Source organism: Nomascus leucogenys, chromosome 4 (assembly GCF_006542625.1).
Source record: "Nomascus leucogenys isolate Asia chromosome 4, Asia_NLE_v1, whole genome shotgun sequence".
NCBI classification, from domain to species: domain Eukaryota; kingdom Metazoa; phylum Chordata; class Mammalia; order Primates; family Hylobatidae; genus Nomascus; species Nomascus leucogenys.
This window is the reverse complement of record NC_044384.1, coordinates 68,220,680-68,238,251: the sequence shown is the minus strand read 5'-3', so window position 1 is coordinate 68,238,251 and position 17,572 is coordinate 68,220,680. Positions and strand designations below refer to the sequence as shown.

The 17,572-nt window shown below is 37.4% G+C and overlaps 1 protein-coding gene across 8 annotated transcripts in view; it reads right to left on the bottom strand.

Annotated features, from left to right (window-relative positions):
* Positions 1-17,572, bottom strand: part of ANKRD12 (ankyrin repeat domain 12) — a 141,006-nt gene that overhangs the window by 42,509 nt on the left and 80,925 nt on the right. The window contains exon 2 of one of the 8 annotated variants that reach the window (XM_030810760.1): positions 1,722-1,801. The exons of the other annotated variants lie outside the window; for them this stretch is intronic. Coding sequence (XP_030666620.1) covers positions 1,722-1,785 — 64 coding nt within the window. The 5' untranslated portion in view covers positions 1,786-1,801. The remainder of the gene's footprint in view (positions 1-1,721; positions 1,802-17,572) is intronic. 8 annotated transcript variants of the gene reach the window in all.

Genomic DNA, 17,572 nt, shown 5'->3' with positions numbered 1-17,572 from the left:
TCACATGCAAACTACTCTATAAAATGCTCTATCAAGTCTAGATTCCCGATGATCAAATTTGTTGATATATATATTTGGACATACTAAAAACACCCGATGTAACCTCTTCTTGTAGTCTTTATGCTTCTAGGTTAAAAAAATTTACTTTAAAATTTCCTAAGCTAACGCTTCTCCCTACTTATGGTGAACTGTTAACATCACATAATCCATTTGATAAAAAATTCTGGTACATTTTGACTTAAATAATTTTTTTTGGATCTCTTGATTTATTAACTATTAGAACTCCATTGTAAGTATGTACCAACAGTTGTATTTTCATAGTTCCTGAAATATAAAACTGAGGAAATAAGTTGTACAAATTATGACAATATATTTATAATAGTACAATTTACTGTTATAACACTGAGAAAAGTAGGCTTCAAAGTCTTGGTCATTTTATTTTATGACACAGAAACGCACTCAGTAAACCAGTGGGTAACAACATATTACTGTAATTTCAAGTCTCCTAATCTGTCTTCAGTAAGCTCTAATAGTAGCTTGTCTATTTACTAATGGAGCATTTTTCTTGATTAAGTTGAAGTATGCACGTGAGGAGCGTTTATAGGAGCCACTTAATAAAGCCAGTTTACTGACAAGGTAAGGTAGAAAATGGTGAATAGCTCTTTTGACAATGACTGGCATTTTAAACTTTGTTCATTAGACACTCTAAGTAATAAAACCAGTGTCTGGCAAAGTTGTTAACAAAACCTCTACTTTGGCAATTAATGAGTGTCAGTAAGTATGCGGGAGGGGTATTATGTGACAAGTTACCCACTTCTCCATTTCCATGATTATGGTTTATGAGCAAGATCTGGTTTTCTGAATATGATGACTGAGTTCTCGCACCGTAGCAAGAAGCCATCATTTGTAGCAAACACTATTGCTGGACAGAATTTCTAACATGGACTTAGACTAAGGGAAAAAGGCAGAAGTTAGGGGAAAAAAGACTAAAGAATTATGCAAATCTAAAAGTGCCAAACATTTATACACAAATAAGCTGTATTAACCAGGACATGTATTCCTGAAACAATATCGTCTGATACACATGACATAAAACTGCTACTCAAAGTGTGGTCCATAAAGACAGGCCAACCTGCAAATTGTTTATTACTAAACCATCATAAAATAAGGAGCTGGTACCAAACATGCAAATCAATTACATCACAAAGCACACTACTTATTTTAGTGGACATTTTTTTCCATAGTATTTTTTCCTTTCTGATTAAGGAAGCAATGCACTGACAGACATTCTGGCACAAGCTCCTTATCTTGAGGGCTGGTAACAAAGTTAATGGAAAGGCTACTCTGAGTAGCACTGGCATAAAGCACAATGACTAATGGAATAAACCACATTTAGAATGCTACATACATGATACCCTCTTAGTTACTCCAAATTTATTAAGTTCTGAAATTAATAATCTTGGTTATTCTTTAACTTTCGACACTTAAAGTGTATCTGTCACATAGATGATGTGCTATATTATTAGATAATACTATCCGGCTTCATATATACAAACATCTATGGGCAGTTATATGATTATATATTAGTATGTTCTGAATTTAGACTGGATGAAGTTTGGTACAGTTAAATCTAACAAGGACCTCATGTTAATTAAGTAATAAATTTTGGGTATTTTCATCAGTCTTTTTCAGCAACTCCAAAATCTTTATATGATACTTACTGATGATTTTTGTATCATTCCTTGAGGGACTTTGACCAAGCAATAATTCAGGCACATTCACCATGTGGAAAATAAATATTCTGAAAAATCAATACATAGCTGATGAACACATGAAACAATCAAGATCAGTGAAAATCAAAAAGGTTCTAGAAGGTGTGTTCTGCACTAATCAAACATGTAAGTTCAAATATCTCCCTTCTTCCGTGGGAAAATTTGTTGCAGCACTTCTTTCTAAAAGCAAGTTTATAACAAAGCTGCTTTTCATAGCTACAATTTTCAGAAGCAACAGCAATTAAAAGAATTAGTAGCGATTTTTGAGATTTCTTAATATCCAGAGGGCAGCCAAATATGTAATATTTAGAATAGCATAACAGTTAACATACCATATAAACATTTTTTACCTTTAAAATCTTATTTTCTTTCCTTTGAGACAGGGTCTCACTCTGTTGTCCAGGTTGGAGTACAGTGGTGCAAACACAGCTCATGGCAGCCTCAACCTCCCAAGCTCAAGTGAACCTCCTACCTCAGCCCCATCCCGAATAGCTGGGACTCCTGGTGTGTGCCACCATGCCCTGCTAATTTTTGTATTTTCTGTAAAGATGGGGTTTCACCATGTTGCCTGGGATGGTCTTGAACTCCTGGACTCAAGCGATTCACCCGTCTTGGCCTCCCAAAGTGCTGGGATTACAGGCGTGAGCCACTGCACCCAGCCTTAAAATATTACTCTCTTACTTTCTCATGGAAGTTAATGCAATTTCAGCTATTATAATCTTTATTCCAGTTTAGACTGGATGAAAATGTTCAAAGAACTCTCAGCTTTTAGCTGGAAGATGGACTTAAAAATATTTTGAAAGCTGAAATTGACAGGAGTCAATTATGTTTTACGTTTTCTCCATTTTCTTAATCAGCTGTATCCTCAGTACCTAAGCAATGCCTAATCTATAATGAGTGCTCAAAAATAGATGTTGAATAATTCAAAGAAGGAAAAGGAAAAAGAGGAGTTTAGATGACTCTCGAGTGTATGACTTATATGTGCAGATGAATGATGTTACACTAATTAAGATAGAACACGAAGAGGAGGGTAATGGTGGGGGTATGCTGATTTTTACGATTTTGCTGAGGAAATCCAGGTGGAAATATTCAGAGAGCAGCCAAATATGTAAGTTTGAAGCTTAAGAGAAATGTCTGAGATAGATGTATTTTAAAATCATTATATAAATGGTAGTAAAAATTCTAAGTGTGGGTGAAATTTATTTGAGAGAGTATGCAGCATGAGAAGAGGGTCCAGAAAGTAAAAATCTTGGGAAAACCAACACAGGGGTGTTTATGGAAAGGAAATGAGAAAGCTACGAAGACAAGAATCTAGGAGGAAACTGAGAAGGAATAGTCTGGGGAGCTGGACGAAAGCCAAGGAGAACTTTGTCCCAGGAACCAAGGCAAGAGAATTTTAGGAAGAATATGGTCAACAATGTCAAATTCTATGGAGAATTTCAAAGGATAAGGACTGAAATACCACTGAGGGATCTGGCAGTGACAGCATGTGCAATCTTAGCAAAACTAGGTTCCATGTAGGAGAGTCAGTCTACAATATACCTTAAGAGGCTTAGTTGTAAAGGGAAGGGCATAAATGATTAAATAAACAGGGATGCAGGGCAGGAGAAGATTTTGTTGAGTCTTGTAAATATGTGTGTAAAAAAATTATCAGTGACTGTGTCCAACTGTACTTTGACCTTTCCATCCATCCAAATCATCTCCTCTGCCACTAGCTACCTAAGACACGTCTCCTTAATGGTCCGGTATACATCCTTCCAAATTTTGCTCCATGCTAATAAAATTTTACATGAACATGTACATACATAAACATACAGGTTTTAAAAACACTTCATTTTACAAAAATGAGATATAACTATTCTTGATTTTTTGAACTCAACAATACCTTATAAAAATGTCTTCAAGTAACCCTACAACTCCAAGCATGGCACTGACATGTTTTTTCATGGTGGTGCAATAGTTCATGGTGAGGCTATACATTGATTTAATCAACCAATCCCCTAGTGATGGCTTTTTTGCCCCTAAAAAGAATGTTACAATCAACATAGGATACTCCCACAAGTTCGACTGCTAGATCATGAAGCATGAGTATTTTTAAGAGCATTTTTGTGATGGTAAATTTTGTACTTACACAAAAGTGGACAGAATGTTATAGAGACAATTTGTCTCAGCTCCAGTGACCATCAATCTTTGACCAATTCACACCTCCATTCACCCCATCCCTGTATCATTTTGAAGGTCTTGTTCATATCCTATCATTTCATTGATAGATATTTCAAGTATGTATCTCTAGGACTCTTGAGTTTTGTTAGCTGTTGCTAGACTGTTTTTCAAAAAGATGGTAAAATTTGCATAACCTCCCTTTTTAACTCTTTCCTTATTAGGTAACCACTTTATAAGTTGTTGGTTTATTCTTCCACTTTTTCTTAAAATGTGTAAGAAAATATATGTATTTATATGCTTTTAAAATCTTTAAATGTTTGCAATTATCCTTTTACCCTGACAGGTGAGTAGTATCTCAGCCAGGTACAGGATTCTTACGTTGCAGTTCTTTTCTCTCAGTAGTCAATCTTCCACTATTGCAAATCCGAAGTCCAGTGCCAACCTGACAGTATTTCTTTGCCCATAACTTGTCACTTCACAGCTAAAGAATTTGGCCAATGTATGTCAAGGGGTATGTATGTGTTTTCATCAAATCAATCTGAAGCTCAGTGAACTTCAAAACTGATAGGCTTTTTCTGCTCAGAAAAATTTTCTTCTATTATTTGCATAAATATTATCTATCTTCCATCTGTTTTTCTCCTTTTTAAATTCCTATAAATAACTATTATTCACTTGTTAGCTCTGTTATGTCTCCTGGATCTATTCCTTAAGTCTTTTACCTTTTCTTTCATGATTCTCTTTGTATTTTTGCTCTATGTTTTGAAGATTTATCTTACTTTATTTTTCCAGTCTAATAACTGAAGTCTCCAGTTGAATAATTTAAGTTCTCCACAGTGACCATCCCCCACTTCATCAACTGAGTTTTAAGCTCAGAAAAGTATTTTTATGCTGTACTTGAATTTTCTTAAGTGCCTATTTTTGTTGTTGTTGAAGCTGTTTCATCTAATAGTTTCACTTAGGTGGGTTAACATTCTGTTTGTTTAAATTTATCATTCTCTCACCTTTCTAGACAATCTTGGAGGGTTGGTAAGCTCGCTTATTTTTACTGGATAGTGAAGAGGTGAAAATAGATACTAAAAGCAAAGTTGCCACCTTCACAATTTTTTCTATAGTTTTAGCTCCATTCATTATTTCCTTCAAATATTGATGTCAATCCTTTACCATTGTTATATTTTTCTTCTTCATTCCCCACTTTCCCAGTCTCCTCTTCCTAAGTTAGTTCCGCTTTTGGATGGGTGATCGTTTAGTGGAAGCTGTGATTGTTTCCTAAGTTAAACAAAAGAACTATCACTATTGCTGGTCCCTTCTCAAAAGCATGGAAAACATATAAGGCTTTTCCCTTAGCATATAATCTTAAAAATTTCTTAGTACTAAAAAAAAAAAAAAAGTCCCTCAATATCTAGATATTATATACGCCATTTATCTTACCTGAGTTTTCTATAAGATTTTCCCAGAGAAGAATAAATCAACTATTAAACACATATTTCTCAGTCTTGCCCATTAAAAGTCTGATGTGCCTTTTAAATCATTTTTATTTTTTCTACATGGTCTTCTTCTGTTTCTTTTCCACACAAAATATCTGTTAAAGAACCAAGGCTGTTTGGCTTTCTCACAATCTGGAATTTGCTGATTGCATACTCTTGGTATAGTTCAACTTGCTCCGCTGAGCTTGGCATTTCCTGCAAATTGGTAGCTGGATCCTGAGGATGAAGAGACTAAGGTTTGATCCCTTTGATAAGGCCATAGCAGGAGTACAGTATATTCTTTCATCAGGTGTGCAAGAATATAGTATATTCTTTTTCTCTTTATTTAGTGTTAGCAACTGTTGATATTCAATGCTTAGAGATATATTAACTATGGCAAAATAGTAATATTTTAACTTTTTTCTTTTTAGCTTGATTAATATTATAAAGATACTTCTTACCTATGATGAAATTATCCAGTGACAGAGGTCATATAACTAAGGCAAGATAAATGATTTTTTTCTCTTCCTATTCCATTTTTGTTTTTGTTAACAGGCATGATCTTTCTATGTTGCCCAGGCCGGCCTCAAGGGATCTTCCCACCTCAGCCTCCTAAGTAACTAAGACTTCAGGTATGCATCATTATGCCTAGCTATTGGCTTATTTTTTAAGATGACAAACTGGCTCTCTATCATCCTCTTATGATGATGAATTAATTTTTTAACTTATCATAAAGAATTAAGCAAGATGGCAGACTAGAGATATCAGACACCCACCCTCTCCAGAGTGAGCCAAAATTGCAAATAGGTAATCATACCTTGAATAGGGTATCTAGGAAGAGAACATTAAAGTCCAACAGAGAAGTCACAGGAAACACTTGAGGCAGAGAAGGGGAAGGAACTAAGCAGCCTACTTGTCTGAGATCTGCTGGCAGCCGTGAGGGGCTCAATATTGGGGCAGGGGAAAGAGTAAGTGAGAACTTCAGTAGTCCACAACCCCATCACGAACTGCTGCAATCTGAACCACAGGAGAGCTCCTCTACCCACACCAACCCTGAAACTAGTGTGGGCAGTAATTTGGAGACCCTGTACAAGCATTGCACCAGACAGGGAACTTGCACTGGGTCACTACCCCCTCCCCCCGCCTCTGGTACCTAAGCGGCTGGAGCTGGGCACCACCGCAAGAGCCCAGCTGTCATGGAACTTCATCCTGCCCTGGGAACCATAGCCCCCATATCTCCACATCCCAGGAGCTTCCACTGACATTCCCCCAGTCTCCACCCAGAGGGCTATAGTGGCACAGTGTTGGCTGGACCCAAAGGTGCTATGGGGTTTCTGGTACTCTAACTCAAGAGAGTATTCTCCAGGGAAATAATGGTGCACTGTACCAAAAACGAAGCCTGTGGGACAAAGGAAACTAAAGCATCAGCTTTCTAGAGCCCAGAGCTCCCTGCATACAGCTGTGAAAAGTGACCCCACCACCACCAGCAGCACAAACTGTGTGCTCAGCCTTATGAGAGTGAGACACCCGCCCCCGGCCACCCCTCCCCGCCCCCCACTGGTGGAGCAGCTTCTGTGCCTGGGCTCACATGTAGAGTGGGATCCCTTCTCCCGCTCCAAACACCATTACAGGCACAGCTGCTGCTGCTGCTACCAGTGGAGGCGGGGGTGAGCGAAACAGAGAGCTGCCTGTCTAGGCCTGTGAGTGGTGACTGTGCCCCTACTGGTGGCATGGCCTTTGTGCTGGGGCTTGTGTACGAAGGGTGGATTCCTTCTCCATTCTGTGCGGCTCTGCTGAAGAGAGTGAGAAAGCCTGAGAGTTGTGTCTGGGGCTGTGTGGTAACCCTGCACAACAGCCACTGCCAACACCAGCATTCACTACTTAGAATCCAGGGGATCATCCGACCACTAGCACTGGCAATATACTACGCTGGGACCTGAGGACCTGCTCACCTGCCCAGCCCACTGTGCCGTTACTGGCATCTAAGTAAGCTACCTGGACATCTAAGAATTGACCCACCTGGTCCTGCTAACACCAGTGCCAGAATATGATGGGCTGGGACTCAGAATAAGGCATGTTCAGCCCACCACTGCCACCACTGGGGCCAAAGACTGGCCCACCTGACATGTCTATCCCTAGCAAAACTTCACCATAAACTCCACTAACTGCACCCTAAACAACCAAGGAAATCACAGATACCAATGACATTGTTTATAGCCAAAGAAATCATACAGATTACACTACATTATCATGCGCACCCCGAATCAAAGCCAAAGGGCCCTATCCAACTAAACACCATTGATATAATCTTTGGGAAGAAGCTCTCCCCTATGAAAGCAAATTCAAAAAGCTGGAAGAAGTGACTATTACACCAGATACATAGGTATGAACGTAGGACAAAAGGAAACATGAAAAAAGAAGGAAATATGACACCCCACAGTAATTCCCAAGCAACAGATCCCAATCAGAAAGAAATTCAAGAATCTTGAGGGAAAAAATTCAAAACTATGATACTAAGGAATCTCAGTGAGATATAAGAGAATTCCAAAGACAATACAAAGAAATCAGAAAAACCATTCAAGATAGGAATGAGAAATTTACCAGAAAGATATCATAAAAAAGAACCAAACAAAAATTCTGGAACTGAAGAACTCCTTGAATGAAATACAGAATACACTAAAAAACTTCAACAACAGACTAGACCAAGCAGAAGAAACAATCTCAGAACTTTAAAACAGGTCTTGGCCAGGCACAGTGGCTCACATCTGTATTCCCAGCACTTTGGGAGGCCAAGGTGGATGGATCACCTGAGGCCAGAAGTTCAAGACCAGCCTGGCCAACATGGTGAAACCTCCATCTCTTTAAAAAATGCAAGAAATTATCCAGGCGTGGTGGTGCACACCAGTAATCCCAGCTACTCAGGAAGCTGAGGCACAAGAATTGCCTGGACCTGGGAGGCAGAGGTTGCAGTGAGCTGAGATCACACCACTGCACCCCAACCTGGGCAACAGAGCCAGATTCTGTCTCAAACAACAACAACAATAACAACAAAATCAGGTCTATAAAACTACCCAGACAAAAATAAAGAAAAAAAAAAGAATGAACAAAGTCTTTGTGATATATGGGATACTATAAGCAACCAAATATATGAATTACTGGTATCCCCAAAGGTGAGATGAGAACAAAAGGGATGAAAAACCTATTTATCAAAATAGCAGATGAAAACTTCCCAAGTCTAGCAAGAGATTCAGACATCCAGATGCAGGAGGCCCAGTGATCCCCAATGCAAAAAGGTTTCCACAGCACATTACAGTCCAACTGTCTGAAGTCAATAACAGGGAGAAAATTCTAAAACACTAAGAGAAAAGTATCCAGTCACCTACAGAGAGGCCTCCCCTCAACACCATCAGACTAACAGCAGACTTCTCAGCAGAAACCTTATAGGCCAGGATATAATAGGAAAATAAGTGCTGAGAGAAAGAAAATGTCACCCAAAGATACTACATCCAATAAAATTATCCTTCATAGACGAAGGAGAAATAGAATCTCTCCTAGACAAGCAAATACTGAGAATTCATCACCACTAGACCTGCCTTACCAGAAATGCTCAAGGGAGTCCTAAACTTGGCAGTGAAAGAACAAGTTACTACCATGAAAACACCTGAAAATATAAAACTTACTGGTAAAGCAAATACACAAATGAGGAAGAGAAAATAATCAAATGGTAGTACCACAGAAAGTCAGCACGCAACAAGGACAACCAAGACAAAACGGAACAAAGAATAATATACAAAAAAACCTGAAAACAACAATACAACAGAAACAAATCTTCACATATCAATAAAATTGAATGTAAATGGGTTAAATTCTCCACTTAATAGATACAGACTGGCTGAATGGGTAAAAAAAAAAAAATGATCCAACTATATGTTGCCTAAGAGAAATGTATCTTACCTGTGAGGACACATATAGATTGAAAATAAGGGGATGGAAAAAGATATTCCACACAAATGGAAACCAAAAGCAAGCAAGAGTAGCTATCATTATATCGGATAAAATATCTTTTTTTTTTTTTTTTTGAGACAGAGTCTTGCAATCTGTTGCCCAGGTTGGAGTGCAGTGGCACGATCTCAGCCCCCTGCAACCTCCGCTTCCCAGGTTCATGCTATTCTCCTGCCTCAGCCTCCCAAGTAGCTGGGACTACAGGAGCCCGCCGCCACGCCCGGCTAATTTTTTGTATTTTTAGTAGAGACAGGGTTTCACCGTGTTAGCAAGGATGGTTTTGATCTCCTGACCTCATGATCCGCCCACCTCGGTCTCCCAAAGTGCTGGGATTACAGGCTTGAGCCACCGTGCCCGGCCCGGATAAAATATCTTTAAGTCAAAAAAAGTTTAAAAAAAGACAAAGAAGGTAACCATATAATGATAAAGAGATCATTACAGCAAGAGAATATAACAGTTCAAAATAATATATGAACCCAACACTGCAGTACCCAGATTTACAAAGCAAATACTCCTAGATACAAAGAAAGACTCCAACACAATAGTAATGGGGGACTTCAACACACCACAGTCAGCATTAGACAGATCATCTAGATAGAAAATAAAGAAACACTGGACTTATACTGGACTTCAGACCAAAGGACCTAACAGACACTTTCAGAACATTTTATCCAACAACTGCAGAATACACATTCTTCTCATCAGCACGTGGAACATGACCATGTTAGGCCACAAAACTAGTCTCAACAAATTTTTAAAACTTGAAATCACTATATTCCACAATGGAATAAAACTGGAAATCAATACCAAGATGAACTTTGAACACTATACAAATACACAAAAATTAAACAATATGCTCATGAACGACCACTAGATCAATGAAGAAATTAGATGGAAATAAAAAAAATTCTTGAAACAAATGGAAGTGGAGGCCGGGCATGGTGGCTCACACCTGTAATCCTAGCACTTTGGGAAGCCGAAGCGGGCAGATCACTCGAGGTCAGGAGTTCAAGACCAGTCTGGCCAACATGGTGAAACCCCACCTCTACTTAAAAAAAAAAAAAAAAATACAAAAGTTATCCAGGTGTGGTGGCATGCATCTGTAGTCCCAGCTGCTCGGGAGGCTGAGGCAGGAGAATCTCTTGAGCCTGGGAGGCAAAGGTTGCAATGAGCCGAGATCATGCCACTGCACTCAAGCCTGGGCAACAGAGCTAGACTCTGTCTCGAAGAAGAAAAAAAAAAAGAAGAAAGTAGAAACACAATATACCAAAACCTGGCGACACAGCAAAAGCAATGCTAAAAAAGAGGTTTATAGCAATAAACACAAATAAATATTTTAAATAAACACTATAGTGATACACACCTCAAGGTACTAAAAAAAGCAAAAACAAACTAAACCTCATGCTAGCAGAAGAAATAATAAAGGTCACAGCAGAACTAAACAAAATACAGAGACTTAAAAAAAATGCAAAGGATCTATGGAATGAAAAATCAGTTCTCTGAAAAGATAAACTGCTAACTAGACTAACCAAGAAGAGAGGAGATCCAAACAAAATCAGAAATAAAAAAGGGGACATTACAACTGATATCACAGAAATACCGAAAATCACCAGAGACTATTATGAACTATATGCAACGAACTGAAAAACCTAGAGGAAACGGATACAGCCCTGGAAATATACAACCTGCCAAAATCAAACCAGAAAGTAATAGAAAATCTGAATAGACCAATTCAGTAATAAAAAGTCTCCTAACAAAGAAAAGCTGGGGACCAGATGGACTCACTGCAGAATTCTACCAAAGCATTAACACAAAGAAGTACAAAGAATTACAAATTAGTACAAAGAAGAACTAACACCAATCCTCCTGCAACTATTCCAAAAAATTGAAGAGGAGGGGATTCTCCCTAACTCATTCTACAAAGCCAGCATCACCCTGATTCCAAAACCAGACAAGGACACAACAAAAAAAGAAAACTATAGTCCAACATCCCTGATGAACAGATGCAAAAAATCCTCAACAAAATATTAGCAAACTAAATCCAATGGCACATCAAAAAGATAATACAACATGATCAAATGGAATTTACACCAGGGATGCAAGGATGGTTCAAAATATGCAAGCCAATAAACGTCATACATCACATAAACAGAATGAAGGACAAAAACCGTATAATAATTTCAACATAAGCAGAAAACACATTTGACTTGCAACTGATAATCAAATTCAGTAACGTTGCAGGATACAAAGTCAAAATACAAACATCAGTAGCATTTTTATACACCAATAATGAAACAGCTGAAAAAGAAATCAAGAAGGCAATCTCATTTACAATAGCTATCAAAAAAAAAAAAAACAACTGGGAATAACTTTAACCAAGGAGGTGAAAGATCTCTACAAGGAAAACTACAAAACGCTGATGAAAGAAACTGAAGCAGACACAAACAAATGGAAAAACCTCCCATGCTCATGGATCAGAAGAATTAACGTCATTACAGTGACCAGGCTGCCCAAAGCAGTCTACAGACTCAATGTAATCCCTATCAAAATATCAACGTCATTTTTCACAGAAATAGAAAAAACAATCCATAAACATGTATGGAAACAAAAAAGAGCCTGAATAGCCAAAGCAATCCTGAGTAAATAGAACAAAGCTGGAGGAATCACTTCAAAATACATTACAGGGACTGAGAGAGCACAGTATTGGTATAAAAATAGACACAGAGACCAATGAAACAGAATAGAGAACCCAGAAATAAATCTGCATATATACAGCCAAATGATCTTTGATAAAGCCACCAACAACATACATTGAGGGAAGCATACCCTCTTCAATAAATGGTGCTGGGAAGACTGGATAACCATATGCAGAGGAATGAAACTGGATCCCTATTTCTCACCACATATGAAAGTCAACTCAAAATGAATTAAATACTTAAATGTGAGACTCAAAATTATAAAACTAGTAAAAGAAAGCACATGGAAAACTCTTTAGGACATTGGTCTAGGCAAAGATTTTAGAGCTAAGACCTCAAATGTACAGGAAACAAAAACGAAAACAAAAGTAGACAAATGGGGCTATCAAACTATAAAGCTCCTCCATAGCAAAAAGAATCAAGAGGGTGAAGAGACAACCCTTGAATGAGAGAAAATATTTGCAAATTACTCATCTGACAAAGGACTAATATCCAGAATATACAAGAAATTCAAGTATCTCAACAGTAAAGAAAACTCCAAATAATCCCATTAAAAAATGGGCAAAGGACTTGAAGACATTTCTCAAAAAAGATACAAATGGCTAATACATGAAAAAATTCTCGACATCACTAATCATCAGGGAAAGGCATCAAAATCACAATGAGATACCATCTCACACCGGTTAGAATGGCTATTATCACGAAGACAAAAAATAACAGTTACTGGTGAGGGTATGGAGAAAAGGGAACCTCTCTTACACTGTTAGTGGGAATGTAAATTAGTACAACTGCTATGGAAAACAGTTTGGAGATTTCTCAGAAAATTAAAAATGGAATACAATCTAGCAATCCCACTACCAAGTATCCATCTAAAAGAAAGGAAATCAGTACATCAAAGGGATACCTGCACCTACAAGTTTATTGCAGCTCTGTTCCGGACAGCAAAGACATGGAATCAACCTAAATGCCCATCAACGGATGAATAGATAAAGAAAATGTGGCGCATACATACACTAGAGTACTATTCAGCCATACAAAGGAATGAAATCATGTCATTTGCAGCAACATGGATGTCATTTGCGGCAACATGGATGGAATTAGTGAAGTCAGTCAGGCACAGAAAGACAAAGACAGCATGTTCTCTCACTCATATGTGGAAGCTAAGAAACTCAATCTCACGGACATAGAGACTAGAATGACAGATACCAGAGAAAGGGAGGGGAACGGTGGGGGAGAGTGGGGAAGCAGTGGATGTGGATACAAACATAGGGTTAGATGAAGTAAGTTCTAATGTTTGATAGCAGATTAAGGTGATTATACTTAGCAACAGTATTATGTATATTTCAAAGTAACTAGAAGAGATGACTTGAAATGATACCAACACATGAAAATAACACTTAAGGTGATGGATACCTCAATTACCCTCATTTGATCATTACACATTCTTTGCATGTAAGAAACTCACATGTACCCCATAAATATGCAAATGATTATATAGCAATAAAAGGGGAAAACCATCATAAAAAACTCATGGATTTCAACATATTTGATGGGTTTCAAACCACAGCAATTTATTCCGTTCTTGAAGCTCACACTGTCCCATCTTTGGTCAATACAAAACTGCTCCAAATTGTCTCCTAACACCTTCCGGTAAGATCCTATATTAGTCTTTGATAGCTTCCCTGAAATCTGGAATTTTAAGATATTCCAAGCTCAAATATTTCCTGCCCCAGACCTGGAATCATCATCTTCTACAAAATCTTGGTTTTCCTTTTGTAGAAAACATTTTAAGATCATAACCTGGGTGGCAGGAATGATAACTGCTATTTTGGTCATTCCTTTTAGTTATTTGTGTGTGTGTGTGTGTATATATATAATTTTATTCAGAAATAATTTCACACTCACAAGTTAGAGAAATAAAAAAATACTGAACACTATATATCTGTAACCCAGATTTATCCAGTTAATGTTTTACCTCTTTATAACTTGTTTTCTTCCTATATATATGTATATATATTACACATCTTTTTCTAAAGTATATGAGTGTAAATTAAAAGCATCATGGCCCTAAACCATATATATTTTAGTATTTCCTAAGACACAAGAATACTCTCTTCTGTCACCACAGTAATCAACTTCATAAATTCACACTGATATGACACCAATCTACTGTCCATTTCCTTGTTAAATGATCTAATAATGTCCTTTATAATCATTTTTCCCTCCAGTACAGGATCCAGTCTAGGAGCAGGTATTGCCTTTAATTACCATCTCTGCGGATAATCTGGCATATTTCTACTGCCTTTATTGGTCTCTTATGAAAATTGCCATTTCTTAATCTTTCATGACATAAAACTGGCTTTATTTTTTTTTTTAAAAAGAGCACTTCTCATGATGATGCATTCTCAGCTGTAATACTAAAAAAGTGATGTTATATCCCTTTTAGGTATCACATCTGGAGGTAGATATGGCCGTATCTCCTTCCTTTGATGATGTAAATAGAGTTCACACAGTCTAGGTGCTGCTGGACTTCTCTACTATATAATCACTGGTTTGCTTTTCCTCCACCCACCCTTTCTGATGTGAAAAGGGTATGTAAAAATCCTGCTTCTCAGTAAAAATCCACCCCCCCAAGTTTATCAGCCATTAGTTATTATTGTCTAATCATGTTGATCATGATGGGTATAAAATGATCAGTGGAAGGGGCAGGAACTGACTACGAAGGGGCATCAAGGAATTTTCAGGAGTGATGGGAAAATTTTTTTTTTTTTTTTTTGAGACAGAGCATCACTCTTGTTGCCCAGGCTGGAGTGTAATGGTGCGAACTTGGCTTACTGCAACTTCTGCCTCCCAGGTTTAAGTGATTCTCCTGCCTCAGCCTCCTGAGTAGCTGGGACTACAGGCACGCACCACCACGCCCAGCTAATTTTTTGTACTTTTAGTAGAGATGGAGTTTCATCATGTTGCCCAGGCTAGTCTTGAACTCCTGAACTCAGGTGATCCACCCACCTCAGCCTCCCAAAGCCCTTGGATTACAGGCGTGAGCCACTGTGCCTGGCCTTGGAAATATTCTGTATCTTGATGGTGTCAGATTACACAGGTGGAGGCATTTCAAAAACTCATATATCTCACATATATACATTATATTTAAGAATTATATCACAACCGTGAATATTGCAAAAAAATTTAAACTCTAGTTAATGAAATGCATACTTAAGTACTTAGGAATGTCTTCAACTTATAAAACATATCAAAAAATAGTACGGACTGATGGATAGATATGTGATAGTGTAATAAAGGAAACAGACCAAAAGGTTAACAACTGTTAAATGTAGTTAGTGGGTACAGGATGTTCATTATACAATTCTTTGAGCTTTGCTACATGTTTGAATATTTTCATAATAATGTATGGGGATTTTTAAAAAAGTACTGTAAGTGGTTATGTTATAAAAAGCACAAATTGTAAGTGGGTAATTTGGGATAAATTTTCCTATGGCATCATATTTGGATTTCAAAAGTATTCAGCATCTAAGCTTGTGGACAGAGAAGTTAAGATGGAAAATCATTAGTGGCTAAAAGGTGGTTCTGGTGATGATGAAAACATTGATGTCAAAATATGTGAACAGTTTTTACAAAATCATTTCAGGACAGAGTAGGGGGAAAAATTAATATTTCTACATTAATACGTATGTTATCTCAAATGTATAAATTTGAATACTTTTTTTTTTTTTTTTTAAAGATAGTCTGGCTCTGTCACCCAGGCTGGAGTGCAATGGCACGACCTCAGCTCCTTGCAGCCTCTGCCTCCTGGGCTCAAGCCATTCTCCAACCTCAGCCTCCCAAGTAGCTGGTACTACAGATGCACGCCACCATGCCTGGCTAATTTTTGCATTTTTTGTAGAGATGGGGTTTCACCATGTTGCCCAGGCTGGTCTCGAACTCCTGGGCTCAAGTGATCTGTCCGCCTCGACTTCCCAAAAGTGCTGGGATTACAGGCATAAGTCACTGTTCCTGGCCAAATTAATACTTTAAATAGATGACTATTTTATCCCTATATTGTTTATTTATTCAAATAGTTCACAAGCCTTTTGTCTTTTTAAAAATCTTTATTTCCATCTGTTGTCTCTCTTAATTACTGAAGAGGTGTTCTTTTTTTTGGAGGCAGGAGCTTGCTCTAATGCCCAGGCTAGTCTCAAACTCCTGGGTTCAGCTCCTGGAATAGCTGGAATTGCAGGCACATGCCACCACGTCCAGCCCACAAGACTTTTTAATTTTTTAATTCTTACTGGAGGAAAATGTAGATTATCTTATCTTTTGGTATATACTGTATATAGAAGATACTTAACCATATCATTAGAAAAATTTACAAACACAATGGCTACACAAGATACATAAACTTTAAAAATTATTTCTCTGCCCATTTTGGGGCATTTGAGTCATTCTAAATTTTCAGTACTATAAGCACTAATATGTTAACAGCTTTACATACATATATATAGTCAGCACTTCTGGTTATATCTTTTTGAATTTTTCACACTTATTAACAAATTGTTTTCAAGAAAGCACTCTCAACAACAGTGTATGATGCCAGCTTCACTCCAAGCTCACCAACATCCGAATACTATTTTAAAAAAATCTTTACCAATTTTATCGGGCAGTTTTTATTCAAGCACTTCTGTATGTTAATCACTGTGTTAAACTGAAGACTGTTCTGCAGTTTTCTAGTTATAGTCTTCCCTTCTCAAAGTATCAGGATTTTGCTGGCTTAAAAAAAAAAAAAAAAAGCCGCAGCTGTTTCTACTTTTATACCATTAGACAGTTTTAACAGTATGGCAACCTGAGTGTGCCTGCACCTACCCCTTTCTGTCTTCCAATCTTTCTCCTTTCATATCCCTCTTTCAGTCTGTGTTTCTGTCTGCTCTGTGTTTATCATTTTTAAATTTTTTTTGGTAAGATCTATATACAGTATTCTGTTAAAGTCTGAAAAAAATTTTTATAACTTTTGTGGTTCTATCCATTTTCTTACTCATCAGTGATGTTTATGGATTTCCACTCACTTTTCCTTAATTAGATTTGCCAGATGTTCTAGTTAATCTTGTCAGAAAAGCAACTCCTGGTTTCATTCTGCTATATCGTCTAGAAATATTAGGACATTTGTTTCTTTATATAATACTTAGAAAATTTGTTTTCCAGTCATTATTATTTTGCTTTTCTCTGTGGATCTGCTTTTATTTCCTTTTCTTGATTTCTTAAGTTCACTTATTTTCATTCTTACCTAGTTTAATGAAGATAACTATGAACTTTTACTGAACACAGAACAACTCTGGTCTCGTCACATAAGTACTAATGGTTATGTATACAATGTCTACAATTGAGACTTTCTACTTAATAAGAAACTGCATGTGCTGAAAAAAACTTAAAAGTTTCCAACTAGTATTCTGTTTCTGGTTAATTTTATCTTGTATTTCTAACAACT